This window comes from Globicephala melas, chromosome 15 (assembly GCF_963455315.2).
Source record: "Globicephala melas chromosome 15, mGloMel1.2, whole genome shotgun sequence".
Classification (NCBI taxonomy): domain Eukaryota; kingdom Metazoa; phylum Chordata; class Mammalia; order Artiodactyla; family Delphinidae; genus Globicephala; species Globicephala melas.
The window spans coordinates 35,583,972-35,600,827 of record NC_083328.1 but is presented as its reverse complement, the minus strand read 5'-3'; the positions used below and the strand labels follow the sequence as shown (position 1 = coordinate 35,600,827).

Sequence of the window (16,856 nt, the reverse complement as noted above, 5' to 3'; positions counted from 1 at the left end):
CCACAGACTGAGCTCTTTCACTCAGCCGCCCTCGCCAGGAAGTCCACCCCCACCTTCATCCTCATCCTTCTCCAGCTGCTCGGCCTCCCAGCACCCGGCTCCCCGGGGGGCGCGAGGGGCGGCTGTGCCTCCGGGATCTCCTCCTATTCACCCCTCCTCCGCCCTGCGCTCCCGGCCCGGGGCCGGCGCTCCAGCTCCTGCGAGCATGTTACTGGATTTTTTTTTTTTTTTTTTTTTTTTTTTGCGGTACGCGGGCCTCTCACTGTTGTGGCCTCTCCCGTAGTGGAGCACAGGCTCCGGACGCTCAGGCTCAGCGGCCATGGCTCACAGGCCCAGCTGCTCCACGGCATGTGGGATCTTCCCGGACCGGGGCACGAACCCATGTCCCCCGCATCGGCAGGCGGACTCTCAACCACTGCGCCACCAGGGAAGCCCTGTTACTGGATTTTTAAATGCCTAGTACCTGCCCCGAAGTAGCCCCCGGGTCTGGGATCTAGAGTTGCTAGGACCACCGCGTAGGAAGCAGAGACCCGCGCAGCCCACGTGATTGGGGGAATGAATTCGGTGGCCACAGGTAGCCGCACGCACGCACACGGGGACCGCGGGCGGAGATGGGCGGGGGGCGTGCCAGGGCCCCGCGGAGGGGGAAGCAGCCCAGCCTCCCGCCGCCCGGAAATCCCCCCTGCGCTTGGCCGGCCGAGCGTCCTGGGGTCTCCGGGAAGGGCGCCTGGGGGAAGGGGAGGACCCCGAGCCGCCCCTCCCCCGGGCCCGGCTTCGAGGATCTGAAAAAGCAGAAGCGAGCGGCGCTCCGGAGAGTCCCACCGGAGCCGGGATCTGGGAAGAGAAACTTGCGGCCGGGGCTGGGGCCGCGCCCCGCGATCTGTGTAGCGCTCGGAGGAGAGGTCCTGGGTCCGGGAGAAGTCCTGCGTCACCACCCGGCCCGCCTCGTCTCGCTGGAAGACCGAAGATCCGGCCCTTTCCCCTGCTGCGCCGTCTTCGCCTAGTGGGTTGCGCCTGATCCGCCCCTCCCCGCCGGGCCCGCCGCTCCAGTCCGGAGGAGGGGCCGTCGGCGCGGACAGGACCGGCCCGCATCCCCGAGAGGCGGCCGTCGCGGACCCGGAGCCCGAGCTTCCACCCCCTTCCCGCACCCTCTCAACTCTGCCGGCCCTCCGCTGGACGCCCCTGTGCCCCCCGCATCGTGCTCCCAGGGTCCCGGATCCCCGAGCGGCCCCCCATCCCCTCGCCCACTCCTCGTATCCCGCGCCGGGTCCCCTGAGCCAATCTGGGCCCCTGATCTCCACCCCCGGATCCCCAGGGCGGCGTGGGTCAGGTCCCCTCGAGCTCCGCCGGCTGCCAGGGCAGGACCGCGCCATGCTCCGGCTCCTGGCTCTGTTGCTCCCGCTGCTGCCGCAGCCCGCGCGCGCCCGGGAGCCCTCCGCGCAGGACGTGAGCCTGGGCGTGGTGAGTGCCGGGGTTCGCGGGCTCCTGAACCTGCAGGGGTCTGGGAGAGGGAAGCCGGGGCCTGAACTCTCGGGTTCAGAGGAAGCTGGGGGCGGTTCAAATGTCCGAAGAGTGACCGGGGATGGAGACAGGGGACCCGAATTATTGGATCCGTCAGGAGGTTCGGGGCCCGAATTTGGAAATCTGGAAAGGGGCTATGGTCGGGAGGTGGGGACTCTTGGGAACAGATGAACAAGGGCAAGCCCAGGGCTGGAGGGCCTGTACCTTGAGATGGGGAGCAGGCCAGTACCCGAGGCTGAGGACTCTGGACTATCCATGTCTGGTGAGAGGTGGGGCTTCCAGGATGGTGGTGGGAAGGGAAAGTCCCATCTCTTCGACCTTTCCTGCTTCCCCTGTTCCCTCCTCTGGTCTAGGACTGGCTGACCCGCTATGGCTACCTGCCGCCACCTCACCCTGCCCAGGCCCAGCTGCAGAGCCCTGCAAAGCTGCGGGATGCGATCAAGGTCATGCAGAGGTTTGCGGGTCTGCCAGAGACAGGCGTCCTGGGTATGTGGCCCCCATCCTCCCTCCCCCAGCCCAGCCTCCGCACCCAGCCTGACCGTTGTTGCCCACCCAACCAACCGCAGTTTCTAAACCTCCCGTGTATCTGAATCATGGGCGTTATGAAATGCTGACCTCAGGTCCCAACTCGGAGGTTCTAAGATATTCCTCTTTCAGTAATTATCAGGAATCTCTTCTTGATAAATGACATGTGAGGTCATTTCAGGCTCCGCTGGTATAGTGAACAAGGTAAACGAGGTCCCTGCTCTCTCGGAGCTAACATTCTAGAGGGAGACACACACAGATCAAGAACAGAAATATGCAAACTAATTTCAGATAGTGGTGAGCATTCTGATGAAAATAAAATGCTAATGGTATTCAGGGAGCTGGTCTGGGCAGGGCAGGCCTCTCTGAAAGATGTCATATGAGTTGGGAGGAGCTCATATGACTTGAAGAATTCATAGGACACAAAGAGGAGGAAACAGCCATGGGAAGATGTGGGAAAAGAGTGTCACAGGCAAGTGCAAAGGCCCTGTGGCAGACACTGGCTTGCATGCCTGTAATGAAAGGAGGACTGATGAGCTAAACAAGAACCTGATCAGGGGCCGTGAAAGGTGTTTCGGTTTGATTTCAAGTGTGATAAGAAACCCTGAGCGGGTTTGAGGGAGAGAGGCAACTTGATGTGATTTGCAATTTGTGTGTGTGTGTGTGATTTGCAATTTTAAGCTTCCTCTGCTTGCTGCTGGAGAATGGAGGGTGGGGAGCACCCAGATCAGGAAGGAGGCACGTAGTGTTCAGGCAACGATGTGATGAGACGCAGCTGAATCCAGGGTGTATATTTTGGAGGTAGAGCTGAGAGGCTCGTCTGTTGGGTTAAATGAAAGGAAGAGAGAGGTGGAGGGGTCCTGTCCAGCTACGAGGGGAGGTAGGACCCTTTGGGCAACAGGATGTGCTCAATTGCTCTTTTTTTTTTTTTTTTTTGCGGTACGCGGGCCTCTCACTGTTGTGGCCTCTCCTGTTGCGGAGCACAGGCTCCGGATGCACAGGCTCAGCGGCCATGGCTCACGGGCCTAGCCGCTCTGCGGCATGTGGGATCTTCCCGGACCGGGGCATGAACCCGTGTTGCCTGCATCGGCAGGCGGACTCTCAATCACTGCGCCACCAGGGAAGCCCTCAATTGCTCTTTTTCACCTCAACCTTCACGTGGAGTGAGGGGACGGCTGGGGATGGAGCCAAGCTGGTAAAGGGGATTCCAGGAGATCTGACCTAGGAGGGGCTTGCCACAGACCAGAGACCCAGCTGGCCTGAGGACTTTCAACTTTATCTGGATGTGATGGGGACTTGGGAGCTAGCGTGTGAGGTATGGGCAACCTCCCAGGGGTTCCAGCCTCCAAGAGAGTAGTTCTCACTGCACCCCCAGGGTTCCTTTCTCTAGAGGCCAGCGGCCAGGGCTCAGGGAAGCAGGATGCCCAGATCCTGGCCTGAGACTCTTGAGTCCATCCAGGGCCGTGCAGAGAGTCATACTACCCAGAAGGGCAGTGTCATAGTCTGGTATGAGCTGGCTTCCAGAATTAGATGGCCTGGGTTCCAATCGAAGATGTGGGGCCTTATTGGGCAAGTGTTTGAAGCACTATGAGACTCAGTTTCCCCATGGAGAAAGTGAGCTTGTGCCTACTGGTGACCCCCCTCTGCCACAACCTCTCCCCCAGACCCTGTGACAGTGGCCACCATGCATAAGCCCCGCTGCTCCCTGCCTGATGTGCTGGGGGCGGCGGGGCTGGTCAGGCGGCGCCGCCGGTATGCTCTGAGTGGCAGCGTGTGGAAGAAGCGAACCCTGACGTGGAGGTAGGTCCTGGCGCCCTCTCCCACCCTGGGCCTGCCTGACCCAGCTTTGAGTGAGTGGCTGCCTTCTCTCTCCTCGGCCCCCCTCACTCGCCCCTCCTCTTTCCAGGGTAAACTCCTTCCCCCAGGGCTCAGTGCTGAGCCAGGTGACAGTGCGGACCCTCATGCACCATGCCTTGACCACCTGGGGTGTTGAGTCAGGCCTTGAATTCCAGGAAGTGGGTTCTCAGGATCCGATGGAGCCTGATATCCTCATCGACTTTGCCCGGGCCTATCACCAGGACAGTTACCCCTTCGACGGGCAGGGGGGCACCCTCGCCCATGCCTACTTCCCTGGGGAGCACTCCATCTCTGGGGACACTCACTTCGATGATGAGGAGATCTGGACTTTTGGGTCAAAAGGTACACTCTCCCCTCTTCTGAGAGATCCTCTCCCCAGATCTGTCTGTCCTTAAGAATTAAGTTTAAATTACCTTTATTTATGGAGGCTGTATCAGTTGGGCTTCTCCAGAGAAATAGAACCAGTTGGATGTGTGTGTGTGTATGTGTGTGTGTGTGTATGTATGTGTAGAAAGTGATTTATTTTAAGGAATTGGCTCATAGGATTGCAGAGGCTGGTAAGCCCAAAATCTGTAGGGCAGGCCTGCAAGCTGGAAATTCAAGTGACTTGGTGGTGCACTTCTGAGTCCGGTATTTGCAGAACAAGCCAGCTGGAAACCCAGGCAGGATTTCTACGTTGCAGTCTTTGAGGCAGAATTCCTTCTTCTCCAGGAAAGCTCAGTTTTTGTTCTTAATGCCTTCAACTGATTAGACGAGGCCCACCCACGCTATGGAGGGTGATCTGCTCTACTTACTGTCAATTGAATATAGACGTTATCCATGTCTATAAAATAACCTCCACAACAATATCTAGACTGGTGTTTGATCAAGCACCGGGGCGCCATAGTCTGGCCGAGTTAACACAGAAAATTGCCCATCACAGAGTCCTGTTAGATGCTCAGCTCCAAGGTAGGGCTGAGGACTTAAAGGGGCAAAAACACAGCTCTGCCAGCAGCTGAGTCAGAAGAGTAACTGGCAATTGCTACACATGGTGACAAAACCACGGGGAATCACAACAGAGGATGTCCTCAAGCCTGGGGGTGCTCAAAGGAAGGCTGATCCAAAGCTCTTGAGTGCCCGGGACTTCCTGGAAGTGGTGACTTTGTTTGTTCCACACATATATACTGAGTACCAACTAGTGCCCGAGGTTCCACTCTCCCGGCGTATGCAGGGCAGGGGTGGGGTGGGGGTGGGGGAGAGGGGACACATAAGAAAGCACAAGCCAGTGAGCTCTCTGAGGCCAGGGGAGTCAGGGGTGGGAGCACTGGGGGGAGAAATGGCCTGGGACATTTGGGGCTGGAAGGCAAAAATATGGTGTTGGGAGGGGACTACAGAGGCTGGAGGGCAGGTCTCACATCACGAGGGGTCTTGGACAGCACATGGTGGGGTCTGGATGATAGGATTCTGAAGGCAGTGGGAACTGTGGAAGGTTTTGCATTCTAGAAATACCACTGGCTGCCGTTGGGGGCAAGATAGGGACAGGGAGGCAGGAAGCTATCTTGGGGTCCAGGTGAGAGATGGTGGAGGGGATGGGAGTGGGGGCAGAGGGCAGTGGGCAGCTCTGAGGGGAGTCTAGTCAGGATGGGCAAAGATTGGGATCTGACTGGGTTCTAGGGGTGAAGGGGGGTGAGGATGGTTGGGTACCAGCCAGGTTTCTGGCTCAAGGCCCCTGGAGGATGGTGTCCTGTTAATGCAGGTGGGAAGTGGGGGAGGAGGAGGAGCAGACTCGGGAAGGCAGGGGTGAGTTCAGGTTGGGACGTGTGCCTGCAGTGCTGGTTGGCTGGTCAGTGCAGGTGGTGCATTAGTGGTTGGGTATCTTGCACTAGAATTTGGATTCCTCCAACTTAGGTCAGGTTCCCCAGAACTGGAGCTTGAGAGGAAAATTCTTGTGCAAGCAGTTTTCGGGGGCATGTTCTCAGGGGAAAGGGAAGCAGGAGAGGACTGGGGAAAGAAGCTAAGCAAGGATGTGGTCTCAGCTGGACAGGAGCCTGACCCCACAGGGAACACTGGAGCATAAATAATGCCACAGGGCTGGTTCTGCCTGGAGGAAGGGGGCCCAGCTCTTCCAGCCCCCCGCTCCCCACATCGATCAGCCACTGGCTGCAGACTGCTCAGGGAAGGGGAGGCTGGGCCAGGAGGGAGAGCCATTTCCTGGGGGAGGGGGTGGCCGGAGGATGGGCACACAGGCTCTGTAGAGGATTTGGGTGAGGTGCAGATCACATAGATAGACAAATCCACCATAGGGAGGCTGTGTAATGCAGCATTTAAGCTCTCCGGGTTGAAGTGGAACTCGAGCCAGGGTTCTTCTGCCTGCTGCGTGTATCAGTTACTTGACCTCAATGTGCTCAGTTTCTTCATCTGAGAAGTGGGGATAATAATAGTATGTGCTGGTCCCATGGGCTTGCAGATTAGACGAATAATTCACCTACAGCTCTCAGCACAGAACAGGCTGTTCACTGCCAGCTGCTATGAGCTGGGTCTGGTGGCAGATTTGAGAGTTGGCAGTACTTGGGGGTAAGGTTCCAGGAGAATGTAGAATGTGATGATCAAGTTCAGAGCTGTGGGGCGTCCCACAATTAAGAGGAGGGTGGCAGGGAAGGAGGAATGAAAGGAAATGGAGAAAAACCAGGCTGAGGGCTTCCCTGGTGGCGCAGTGGTTGAGAGTCTGCCTGCCGACGCAGGGGACACGGATTCGTGCCCCGGTCCGGGAAGATCCCACATGCCGCGGAGCGGCTGGGCCTGTGAGCCATGGCCGCTGAGCCTGTGCGTCCGGAGCCTGTGCTCCATAATGGGAGAGGCCACAACACTGAGAGGCCCGCGTACCACACACACACACACAAAAACAGGCTGAAAGGTGACCAAGAACAAAAGCAAAGGAGGAAGTGGACAGGAGTGAGCAGGGCAGCAAATCATCCAGTAAGTTATTTATGCCTGGATCTGGCCCTCTGGGGACAAAGTGACCTTAGTGCCCACAGGCTTGGTGGGTGGCGGGAGAATCTAGACCACAGAGGCGTGAGAGGAGCTGAGGAATTGAAGGCTGAGTTCAGACCACTGACCAGAGAACTTGTTGGGGAGGGAGAAGGGATATGGATGGGGGGCAGACAGGTCCAGGGGGTGTCTTAGGATGAGGGAGTCTTGAGCACTCAGGGACAGTGGATGAGCCAATAGAAAGAAAGGGGTGGGGGATGGGTGCATGGATCATGGATTAATGGATGGATAAATGGATGGATGAACGGACACACGGATGGAATGGATGGACAGCTGGATGCATGCACGTATGAATGCAGTGATGAACGGATGGGTGGGGCATTGTCCTTGTCCTGGAGGAGGTGAGCGAGGCAAGGACCTCTGCCCAGGGCACTGCAAGAGGCAGGAGGTGAGCTGGGGGAGATGAAGCGCTGTGCCCGATGCACAGGAAGTTACAGATTACACCAGCGGCCTGTCTTGATGAAATAGGAAATGCATTTGTCAGCATTTGTCACTAAGAGTTGGGAGCTGGGGCTGGGGCTGGGTAGCGGGCTGAAGGGGCTATGAGTCTGGAATTGAAGCTGAGTGGAGAGAGCAAAGGAGCTGCCCACTGAGGCTGTGGGCAAGGATGCGAGGAGGTGCTGAGGACCCCCAGAGATGGGCACCGGGAGTCTCATGTGGCTGGATCTGCATGGTTGTGTAATTTCCCCAGCTGAATAGCGTGAGAAGGTTGCAAGAAAGGGGTGCGGCCAAAGGAGAGGCAAGGCGGGGTGGGGGGGAGTGGTGAGATATGAAAAAGATCTACCCAATTAAGACACCAAACGTCCTGTCCTCCAATTTCTTAGAAAAAGCACTCAGTGCAGTGAGAAAATCCACAGTCAACATGGGAATTCATCAGTACTTACGAGTTTGACCAAGACATCTGAAATCATTGCTGAGCTGCAGGACAGCACAGCCAGGGTACCAGCTCTGTCATTTAACTTGATCTCTCTGTGCCTCAGTTTCCTCACTTGTAAAATGGGGATAGGAGGTAGAGGTTTGTGAAAAGTAAATGGGGACAAGTGTTTGCTACTCTGCTTATGACTCACTCATTTCATCCTTAGATTCTCGCCTAGTGGCCTTGAGGGGTGGAGAGAAATTTGCTTTTCAGTTCACCAGGTTACTTCCAATAAACCCACATGCAGCACTGCTCACTCTAGTTAGAAATTTCCATGAAGTAGATCAACATCTGGGGAAATCCGTACCTCCAGGCGGGGCTGCTTGCCTCTCTTGCTGTCTCTGTCCCTCCTTGGCCTCTCACTGGCTCAGGAATCGATGAGGCGCTGGGGTTTGGCCAGCAGCTGGGAGTGTGGAGAGGCTCGGTCCTGGCACCTGGGCTGTCCCCCCAAGGAAGAGGCTTCTGTGGTCAGAGAGGCTGGGCGCCAGGGCTAGCAGGCTGTGGTTGGAGAGTCCGTGCTAGAGCTTTGTGTTCTGAGAGGGATGAAGTCTGCAGTGGTGGGGAGGGAAGGCGAGGACCCCAGGGAGGTGGGGGTGGGGGTGGAGGCTGTGGGAGAGGGAGATGGGGGAGGGAAAATAGAGGACTGAGGGGTTGTGGGCACTGGGGCGGGAGGTGAACCCTGGACGGCAGACCATGGGGTGGGAGTGGGGCCATGGAGTCTGACCAACATTCCCCATGGGTGGGAGTGGGAAGGGTTTGGAGGGGTGGCGGGCCTCTGCCAACAGACTGGAGCTGTGAGAAGGGTACTCCAAGGGCTGGAGCTCCCTTAAGAGAACTGCACACACCCTAAGGTTCCTGATTCCCCCAGAATGTTTCTGTATGTTGCCTTCTTGGGGGAAGGGGCTTCGTCAGTGTAAAGCTGCTCCTTCCTCTATTCACACTGTTTCCTCCTGCTCTTCCCCCAACCTGCTCTGTGGCTCTTTTCAGACTGGCACTCCAGTATCTAGCACGGCCAAACAAGGCTACTCAAGAACATTTACCAAATAAGTGAATGCAGAGAGGAAGGATAAAATGGCTGGGGGGGTGGGGGCGGGTGTCCGGGTAGAGGAGGCCATGGCCACCTGTGAGGGTCTCCTGGTTGTTTCTGCCCAGCAGAAGGCCCCATTCCCCGGGGCCTGGGGGTGCTAGGGGTGGGGGTTGGGCACAGCTCCAGCCCATTCTCCCTCCCTCCCCAGATGGCGAAGGGACGGACCTGTTTGCCGTGGCTGTTCATGAGTTTGGCCACGCCTTGGGCCTGGGCCACTCCTCAGCGGCCAACTCCATCATGAGGCCCTTTTACCAGGGCCCGGTGGGCAACCCCACCGAGTACCGCCTGTCCCAGGACGACCTCGAAGGCCTGCAACAGCTCTACGGTACAAGGAGCGATGGGGCGCTCGCCGGGTAGCCTCTGCAGCAGGGTCAGGGGACTCACCGCTCTCTAACGGTTTCTCCACAGGGAAAGCACCCCAAACCCCACTTGACAAGCCCACAAGGAAACCCCTGGCTCCTCCTCCCCCGCCCCCTGCCCTGCCCCCGGACCGGTGAGTATCTCTCCTGCTGTGAGGCCTTGGGTGAGCTCCCTAACCTCAGGGTCCTCCTACACGAGATGGGCAGGTAAGAGTCCCTGCCTTGTAGGATGCCGTCCAGGTTAAGTAAAGGGAGAGGGGCCCCCCAACCCTCTCTGTTCACCTCTCTTTTCCTTCCCAGCCCCTCCCAACCCGTTCCTGATCGATGTGATGGCCATTTTGACGCCATCGCCAACATCCGAGGCGAAACTTTCTTCTTCAAAGGTAAGTAACTTCGGACCTCCCCGACCCCATATAGTTGGCTTCCTACCCACTTAGAGTGACCCGCTCGCCGGGGCTATGAGGTTCGCAGGGATGCAGGACTTTCAGTGCTAAAAAGGGGAAAGCCCTGGATCAGCCGGTCACCCAAGAGCCACTGCAGCCTTGATTTTCAGATGGACCTGCCCAACCTGCGGTGGGAGGGGAAACCTAGCGCTGTGTTCGAGCCACACACTGCGGGGTGGGGGGTGGGGAGGAGACCTCCTGCCGTCTCATCTCACGCCCACATGCCCACCCCTTCTTCCCCCGTAGGCCCGTGGTTCTGGCGCCTCCAGCCCTCGGGACAGCTGGTGTCCCCCCGGCCCGCCCGGCTCCATCGCTTCTGGGAGGGGCTGCCGGCCCAGGTGAAGGTCATCCAGGCCGCCTACGCCCGGCATCCGGACGGCCGGATCCTTCTCTTCAGCGGTGAGTGGGGCTCGAGGCGTGGCTGGCTCCGGGCGTGCGCAGCGCCGCTCACCTGCCCCTCCCCCCCACCCACTCAGGTCCGCAGTTCTGGGTGTTCCAGGACCGGCAGCTGGAGGGCGCCGCGCGGCCGCTCACGGAGCTGGGGCTGCCCGCGGGAGAGGAGGTGGACGCCGTGTTTTCTTGGCCGCTGAACGGGAAGACCTACCTGATCCGGGGCAGGCGGTACTGGCGGTACGACGAGGCCGCAGCGCGCCCGGACCCCGGCTACCCGCGCGACCTGAGCCTCTGGGAGGGGGCACCGCACGCCCCCGACGACGTCACCGTCAGCAACACAGGTGGGAGAGAGCGCCCGCGGGGAGAGGCCGAGGGATGGGGAGCTAGAGGACGTCCCGGGGTTTTGGAGAGCCCTGGGGAGAGAAGCTACACGGGGGGAGGGGCAGGCCTGGACCAGCCCCTGAAGCATCTGCTCCCTCCCCTCAGGTGACACCTACTTCTTCAAGGGCGCCCACTACTGGCGCTTCCCCAAGGGCAGCGTCAAAGCCGAGCAGGACTCCCCCCAACCAATGGGCCCTAAGTTTCTGGACTGCTCCGCCCCCAGACCCCCCAAAGCGACCCTTAAGCCAGGAGCCTGCGACTGTCAGTGCGAGATCAGTCAGGCGGCAGGGCGGCCGTCCGTGGCCCCCCTGCTGCCCCTTCTGCCCCTGCTGGTGGCGGGCTTCGCCTCCCGCTGAGGGGGGACAGCCCGCCACATGGAAGGGACCAGATCTCCCACCGCGGGCCCTCTGTCCCCGGAGGCGGAGCTCAGCGAGGATGCACCTGGGCGGATGCGGGTGGAGTTAAGCCCTGGGAAGGCCAAGAGGTGGTGACAGGACTAGCCCTGGCACTGAATGCCCCACGTGTTTGGCCTCCTAGTTCTCTCCTTCCCCTCCCCTGGCAACCCGGACTCCGGCCTGGCTTCGACCCCGCAGGACTCTTATTTTCCCGGAATACCTAGCCTTTCCCGGAGCTCAGCCGGCTGACTCCCTGCAGCCTTGGACCCGCCTGACAACAGCAGCTGTCCCAAGCTGTTCGGGTCTTTACAGGACAGGCCTGCCCCGGACGCTGAACCCCAGGCTGGCTCTCCACCTGCTGCTCTGACGTTTCTCACCCTGCCCTGCGTCCATGAAGTCCCAGTCAAGCCATATTGGTGGGGACCCCAAACCCAGCCCTGAGACCACCCCTGAGCACCAGTGTCCCAAGTTCTGGGTGGACCTTCTTTCTAGTCACCACGCTGGTACCAGAAATGCCTACGTTCAATAGGACACCATCCTGTCCCTAAAACGCCTCTCCCCACCTCCACACCTGAGCCTCTACCACCTCCTTCTGAACTGCTTGGCTCCATCAGCTCAATGCTGGTGGAAAGACAGTGGACTGGTCCCTTCTTAGTCCAGGGTCACTGGCTCCTCAGCTTTCCTGCGTGATGAGTGAGTGGAACCTGGGCCATCTCATTGACCCCACTGCAACCTCCCCCCTGCCCACTATCCACAGAATTCAGGATCTAAATCAGTGCCTCTGCAACTATGCTTTTGGAATATTACACAACAGAATGACCCACTAAACTTAAAAATGCAGATTCCATGCCCTCGCTCTGAATGCTCACTCTGGGGCTGGGGCCATGAATCTGCATTTGAACAAGCTGGGGTGGGGGTGGGGGTGGCCCTGCTGGGCAAGGGAGCTGGGCCAGCAGCTGTCATCTCTGTGTCTCTGCCTTGTGGCTTTTCTGTGTCTCTGACATGTTCTCTCTCCCAGGGGCCAACCCCTTCCTGTTGTCTACAAAGCCCAGCTGATGGCCTTGGTTGAGAGAGGTCCACCCCCCATGTGTGGAGTCACTTAGCAGCCACTTCTTTGGTTGGTACCCAGCTTCAGCGGCCCCACAGTGCTGCCCAGAGCTGAGGCCAGTGGGGATGTTGCCCACCTCGGTCACGAGCAGGAGACCAGTAGGAGGGCGACAGCCAGGTGTCTTCAACCAGCCTGGAACCTGAAAATTCAAGGCCACCAGAAAGCCATCGGGGCCTCTGTTAGGATCCTTGTGAAGTATGAGGAGGAGGAAACTTGTATTTGAAGAGCTTGTCAGCCCCACCAGGAGGACAATAAAAATGACGGGAGAGAAAGCCCTTCGTTTCTTCTGAGCACTGATGGAGCTGGGGTGAAGTTCGGTGGCAGAAACTTGACAGACCCAAATCACTCTGATTTGCAGAAGAGGTTGGAATCCAGCATTGATGGGAGACAGGGTGGATGAGAATGAATGGGAGGAGGAACCCAAAAGTTGGTTGAAGGGAGCCCAGAGGAGGGATGTCCCATGTGAAATTTGAGGCTGCTTTCACTGCTACAATGGAAACTTCTGCAGCCTTTAAGACTTCATTAAGTCTGCTACACAAAAATGCCACATTAAATTGAATTATATTATTTAAAGAACAGTACAGTCCCATAATAAAAATGTAAAACTTTTGTGTTTCAAAGGAGACCATCAGAAAAGTGAAAAGTCACCCCAGACACCCTTGTCCCTTGTATACCCCCTTCTTCATACACTCTCTCCCTACATGCAGATTCTTTAGGTCCAAACAGGCAGAGCTTCAGACTGCAAGTCAGCTCTTCCAAAATGACCCTGCAGCAAACACTGCAGGATTCCACCCAATGGGGTCTCTGGAGTCAACAACTCAGGGACCGAAGTGGATGTTGTTGCCAGGGGCAGTGGGAGGGGATGGGGAGTGAGAATTTCATGGTTGCGGAATTTTGGTTTTACAAGATGAGAAGTTCTAGGGATGGTGGTGATGGCTCCACGAGAAGGTGAATATATCTGATGCCTCAGAAACGTGCACTTAAAATGGTGATGGTAAAGGGTATGCGACATGTGTTTTATTTCACGTACAATAAATTCTTAAAAAAAAAAAAGTGAAAAGAATGGGGAATTTTTTTTTTTTTTTTTTTTTTTGTGATACGCGGGCCTCTCATTGTTGTGGCCTCTCCCGTTGCGGAGCACAGGCTCCGTACGCGCAGGCTCAGCGGCCATGGCTCATGGGCCCAGCCGCTCCGCGGCATGTGGGATCTTCCCGGACCAGGGCACAAACCCGTATTCCCTGCATCAGCAGGCGGACTCTCAACCACTGCGCCACTAGGGAAGCCCGGGGGAAAATTTTTTGCAAATGATATATCTGATAAGGGACTTTTATCCAATATATATACACTACCCTGACAACAATAAAAAGACAAATAACTCAATTTAAAAATGGGCAAATGGGGCTTCCCTGGTGGTGCAGTGGTTGAGAATCCGCCTGCCAATCCAGGGGACACAGGTTCGAGACCTGGTCTGGGAAGATCCCACATGCCGTAGAGCAACCAAGCCCATGAGCCACAACTACTGAGCCTGCGCGTCTGGAGCCTGTGCTCCGCAACGGGAGAGGCCGCGACAGTGAGAGGCCCGCGCACCACAATGAAGAGTGGCCCCTGCTCGCCGCAACTGGAGAAAGCCCTCGCACAGAAACGACCCAACACAGCCAAAAATAAAAAATAAATAAATAAATTTAAAAATGGGCAAAGGGACTTCCCTGGTGGTCCAGTGGCTAAGACTCCACGCTCCCAATGCAAGGGGCCCTGGTTCAATCCCTAGTCAGGGAACTAGGTCCCACAAGCATGCCTCAACTAGAGATTCCGCATGTTGCAACAAAGATGCCTCATGCCGCAAGACCCGGAGCAGCCAAATAAATAAATATTTAATTTAAAAACATAAAACCTACTATTTAAAAAATCATTAAATAAAATAAAAAATAAAAATGGGCAAAGGATCAGTGTATACATTTCTCCAAGGAAGACGTACAAATGGCCCATAAGCACATGAAAAGATGCTCAACGTCCTTAATCATCAGGGAAATGAAAATAAAAATCAGAGTGAGATACCACTTCACACCCACTAGGATGCCTAGAATCAAAAAGACATAGGGGGCTCCCTGGTGGCGCAGTGGTTGAGAGTCCGCCTGCCGATGCAGGGGACACGGGTTCGTGCCCCGGTCTGGGAAGATCCCACATGCCGCGGAGCGGCTGGGCCCGTGAGCCATGGCGGCTGGGCCCGTGAGCCATGGCGGCTGGGCCCGTGAGCCATGGCCGCTGAGCCTGAGCGTCCGGAGCCTGTGCTCCGCAACGGGAGAGGCCGCAACAGTGAAAGGCCCGCGTACCGCAAAAAAAAAAAAAGACATAATAGTAAGTGTTGATAAGGATGTGTGGAAGTTTCATACATTACTGCTGGGAATGTTGAATGATTTGTCATTTTGGAAAATAGTCTGGTGGTACCTCAAAAAGTTAAAAACATAGTTACTGTATGACCCAGCCATTCTACTCCTAGGTGGAATTCATGAGAAAAAGCATGTCCACACAGAAACTTGTACATGAATGTTCATAGCAACATTATTCATAATAGCCAGAAGGTGGAAACAACCCAAAAGTCCATCAGTGGATGAATGGAGAAACAAAATGTGGTCTATCCTTACTGTGGAATGTTGTGCAGCCATAAAAAAGAATGAAGTCCTGGTACACGCTGCCACATGGAGGAACTGAAAACACTATACCGAGTGAAAGAAGCCAGATACAAATGGTCACATACTGTATGAGTCCGTTTATATGAAATGTCGAGAATAGGCAAATCTACAGAGACAGAAAGTAGATTAGTGGTTGCCTGGTAACGGGCACTGGAGGATGATGGCTTAGGGGTGCAGAATGGCTTTTTTTTTTTTTGTTTCTGGCTGCTGGCTGAGCAGCGTGGCATGAGGGGATCCGACCAGGGATGGAACCCATGCCCCTGCAGTGGAAGCAAGGTGTCCTAACCACTGGACCGCCAGGATAGACCCCCAGAATGGCTTTTTGAGGTGATGAAAATGCTCTGAAATTGATTGTGGTAGTGATGGTTGAGCAGTTCTGTGCATTGAATTGGGCACTTTCCTGGGTGAATTGTATGGTATGTGAATTATATCTCACTAAGGCTCTAAAGAAAATGGCTCAGTCCATGATGAAACACAAAATGCCTTCAGATGGTGGCCTTCATGAGACAGACATGGGGGGCAGAGTGTCACGTCTCAGGGAGCCAGGTTTCCAGAGATGAAACCAGAAATACGACTTGCAGCTGAAGCAGGAGCTGCTCCCTTCTCTCCCTCTCACCCTGGAATTCAAAGATGGCTCAGGGAAGATCTGGACTTCCTGGGTGGGGAAAGGGGTTTTCAGACAATTGAATGGGCTCCTAAGGGTCAGGGGATGTTAGCTGGAGTCCAGTGAACCCAAGTGACGCTTTCACCAAGGAGTGGGACTTGTAGGTCTGTCCCTCTTGGGCTCACACGAGTGGCCCCTAAGGAACCCTGTTCTTCTTCAAGGATATTACAGTTTGTAGTTTGCTTCCCCAAATTCATATGGTGAAGTTTTAACCGCCACTACCTCAGAATGCAACCTTATCTGGAGATGGGTCATTACAGAGGGAATAAAGTTAAAATGAAGTCCTTAAAAAAAAAAAAAAAAGTCCTTAGTGTATGCCCTAATCCAGTATGACTGGTGACCTTATAGAAATGGGGAATTAAGAGACAGATACATGTCTAGGGACGATGCCATATAAACATGGAGATGGCTGTCTGCACGCCTAGGAGAGGGGTCTGGAACACATCCTTCCCTCAGGGCTCTCAGAGGAACCAAGCCTGCAGACACCTTGATTTCAACTTCTAGGCTCCACCGGGAGAGAATAAATTTGTGCTGTTTAGACACCGGTCTGTGGCAGTTTGTTAGGGCAGCTCTGGGTCACTAATACAGTCAGCAAGGCCATGGCCGTGCTGGGCTGTGAGGAGCTGTGGCTGCAGCTGGGAGGCAGGCCAGGCTGTGAGAGATAGGGCCAGGGAGAGCCCTGCCGTGGTGGCTCTGGATTGAGGGGCTCCCAGAGGGCTCAGGAGCATCCCCCATATCTTAACCCGCAGCTGGGTGATGTCCTTCTCCAGAGCTCCAGAAGATTCTTCAGCCTGCTGTCTCAAGTCTGGACTTTCCCTCTGCCCCTCCCCTCTCTTGAGCTGATGGGTCAGGGGTGAGGCCCATGCTGGGCTCAGAGAGTCCCATCCCAGCTCAGGGTGGAGGGGCGACAGCCAGGGACCCTGAGTGTAAGGGAAATGCCCTCCTCAGTCCAGGCCCCTCAGACCTCTGTCGCCTCGTCTTTCCTTTTTTCTGTCTCTTCCCCTCTCTGTCTCTGTTTCTGTCACACACACGCAAACACACACAGCTGACCCTGCATCCTGCCCCAGGGTGGCTCCACCCTCCCCCGCCCCTCTCTCTTCTGCTCTTAAATCAGTGGATCTCAGGGGTCAGCAGACAGCTCAGCTGGGGCTCTGGCTGGAGGAGCTCAAGGTCACTGGTTCAGGAGAAGCAAAAGTTGGGGGAGGGGGCTGATCTGTAGCCAGAGGACTTTCCAGGGTGGCGGGACAGGCTGCTTCTCTGAAATCCTTTTCCTCACACCTGTTCCTCCCACTAGGTCACAGCAGCAGAACCCGGAGCCACCATGTGCTTCTCCAAAGTGAGTGAGAGCGAGTGATGGGGGGGAGATTGGGCCCTGGAGTCTCATTTCCCCCGTGTCCCCCACCCCCACCAGCTCAGCCCCCACCCCTGCTGATTGGTCCACATGCACCTGCCTCTGTCCCACCCTCCCTGGGCCCTGGGGGAGCCACCGG

At 56.4% G+C, this 16,856-nt stretch overlaps 1 protein-coding gene across 1 annotated transcript; it reads left to right on the top strand.

Annotated features, from left to right (window-relative positions):
• The first annotated feature begins 529 nt into the window (after nucleotides 1-529).
• On the top strand, nucleotides 530-13,032 carry MMP25 (matrix metallopeptidase 25). The gene is made up of 11 exons (XM_030848509.2): nucleotides 530-574; nucleotides 1,316-1,461; nucleotides 1,875-2,007; nucleotides 3,711-3,846; nucleotides 3,953-4,245; nucleotides 9,082-9,258; nucleotides 9,342-9,426; nucleotides 9,593-9,675; nucleotides 9,982-10,134; nucleotides 10,212-10,469; nucleotides 10,615-13,032. Exons 1-11 carry the CDS (start codon nucleotides 556-558, stop codon nucleotides 10,863-10,865), a joined length of 1,734 nt encoding a protein of 577 aa, XP_030704369.2. The 5' UTR covers nucleotides 530-555; the 3' UTR covers nucleotides 10,866-13,032.
• Nucleotides 13,033-16,856: the final 3,824 nt, after the last annotated feature.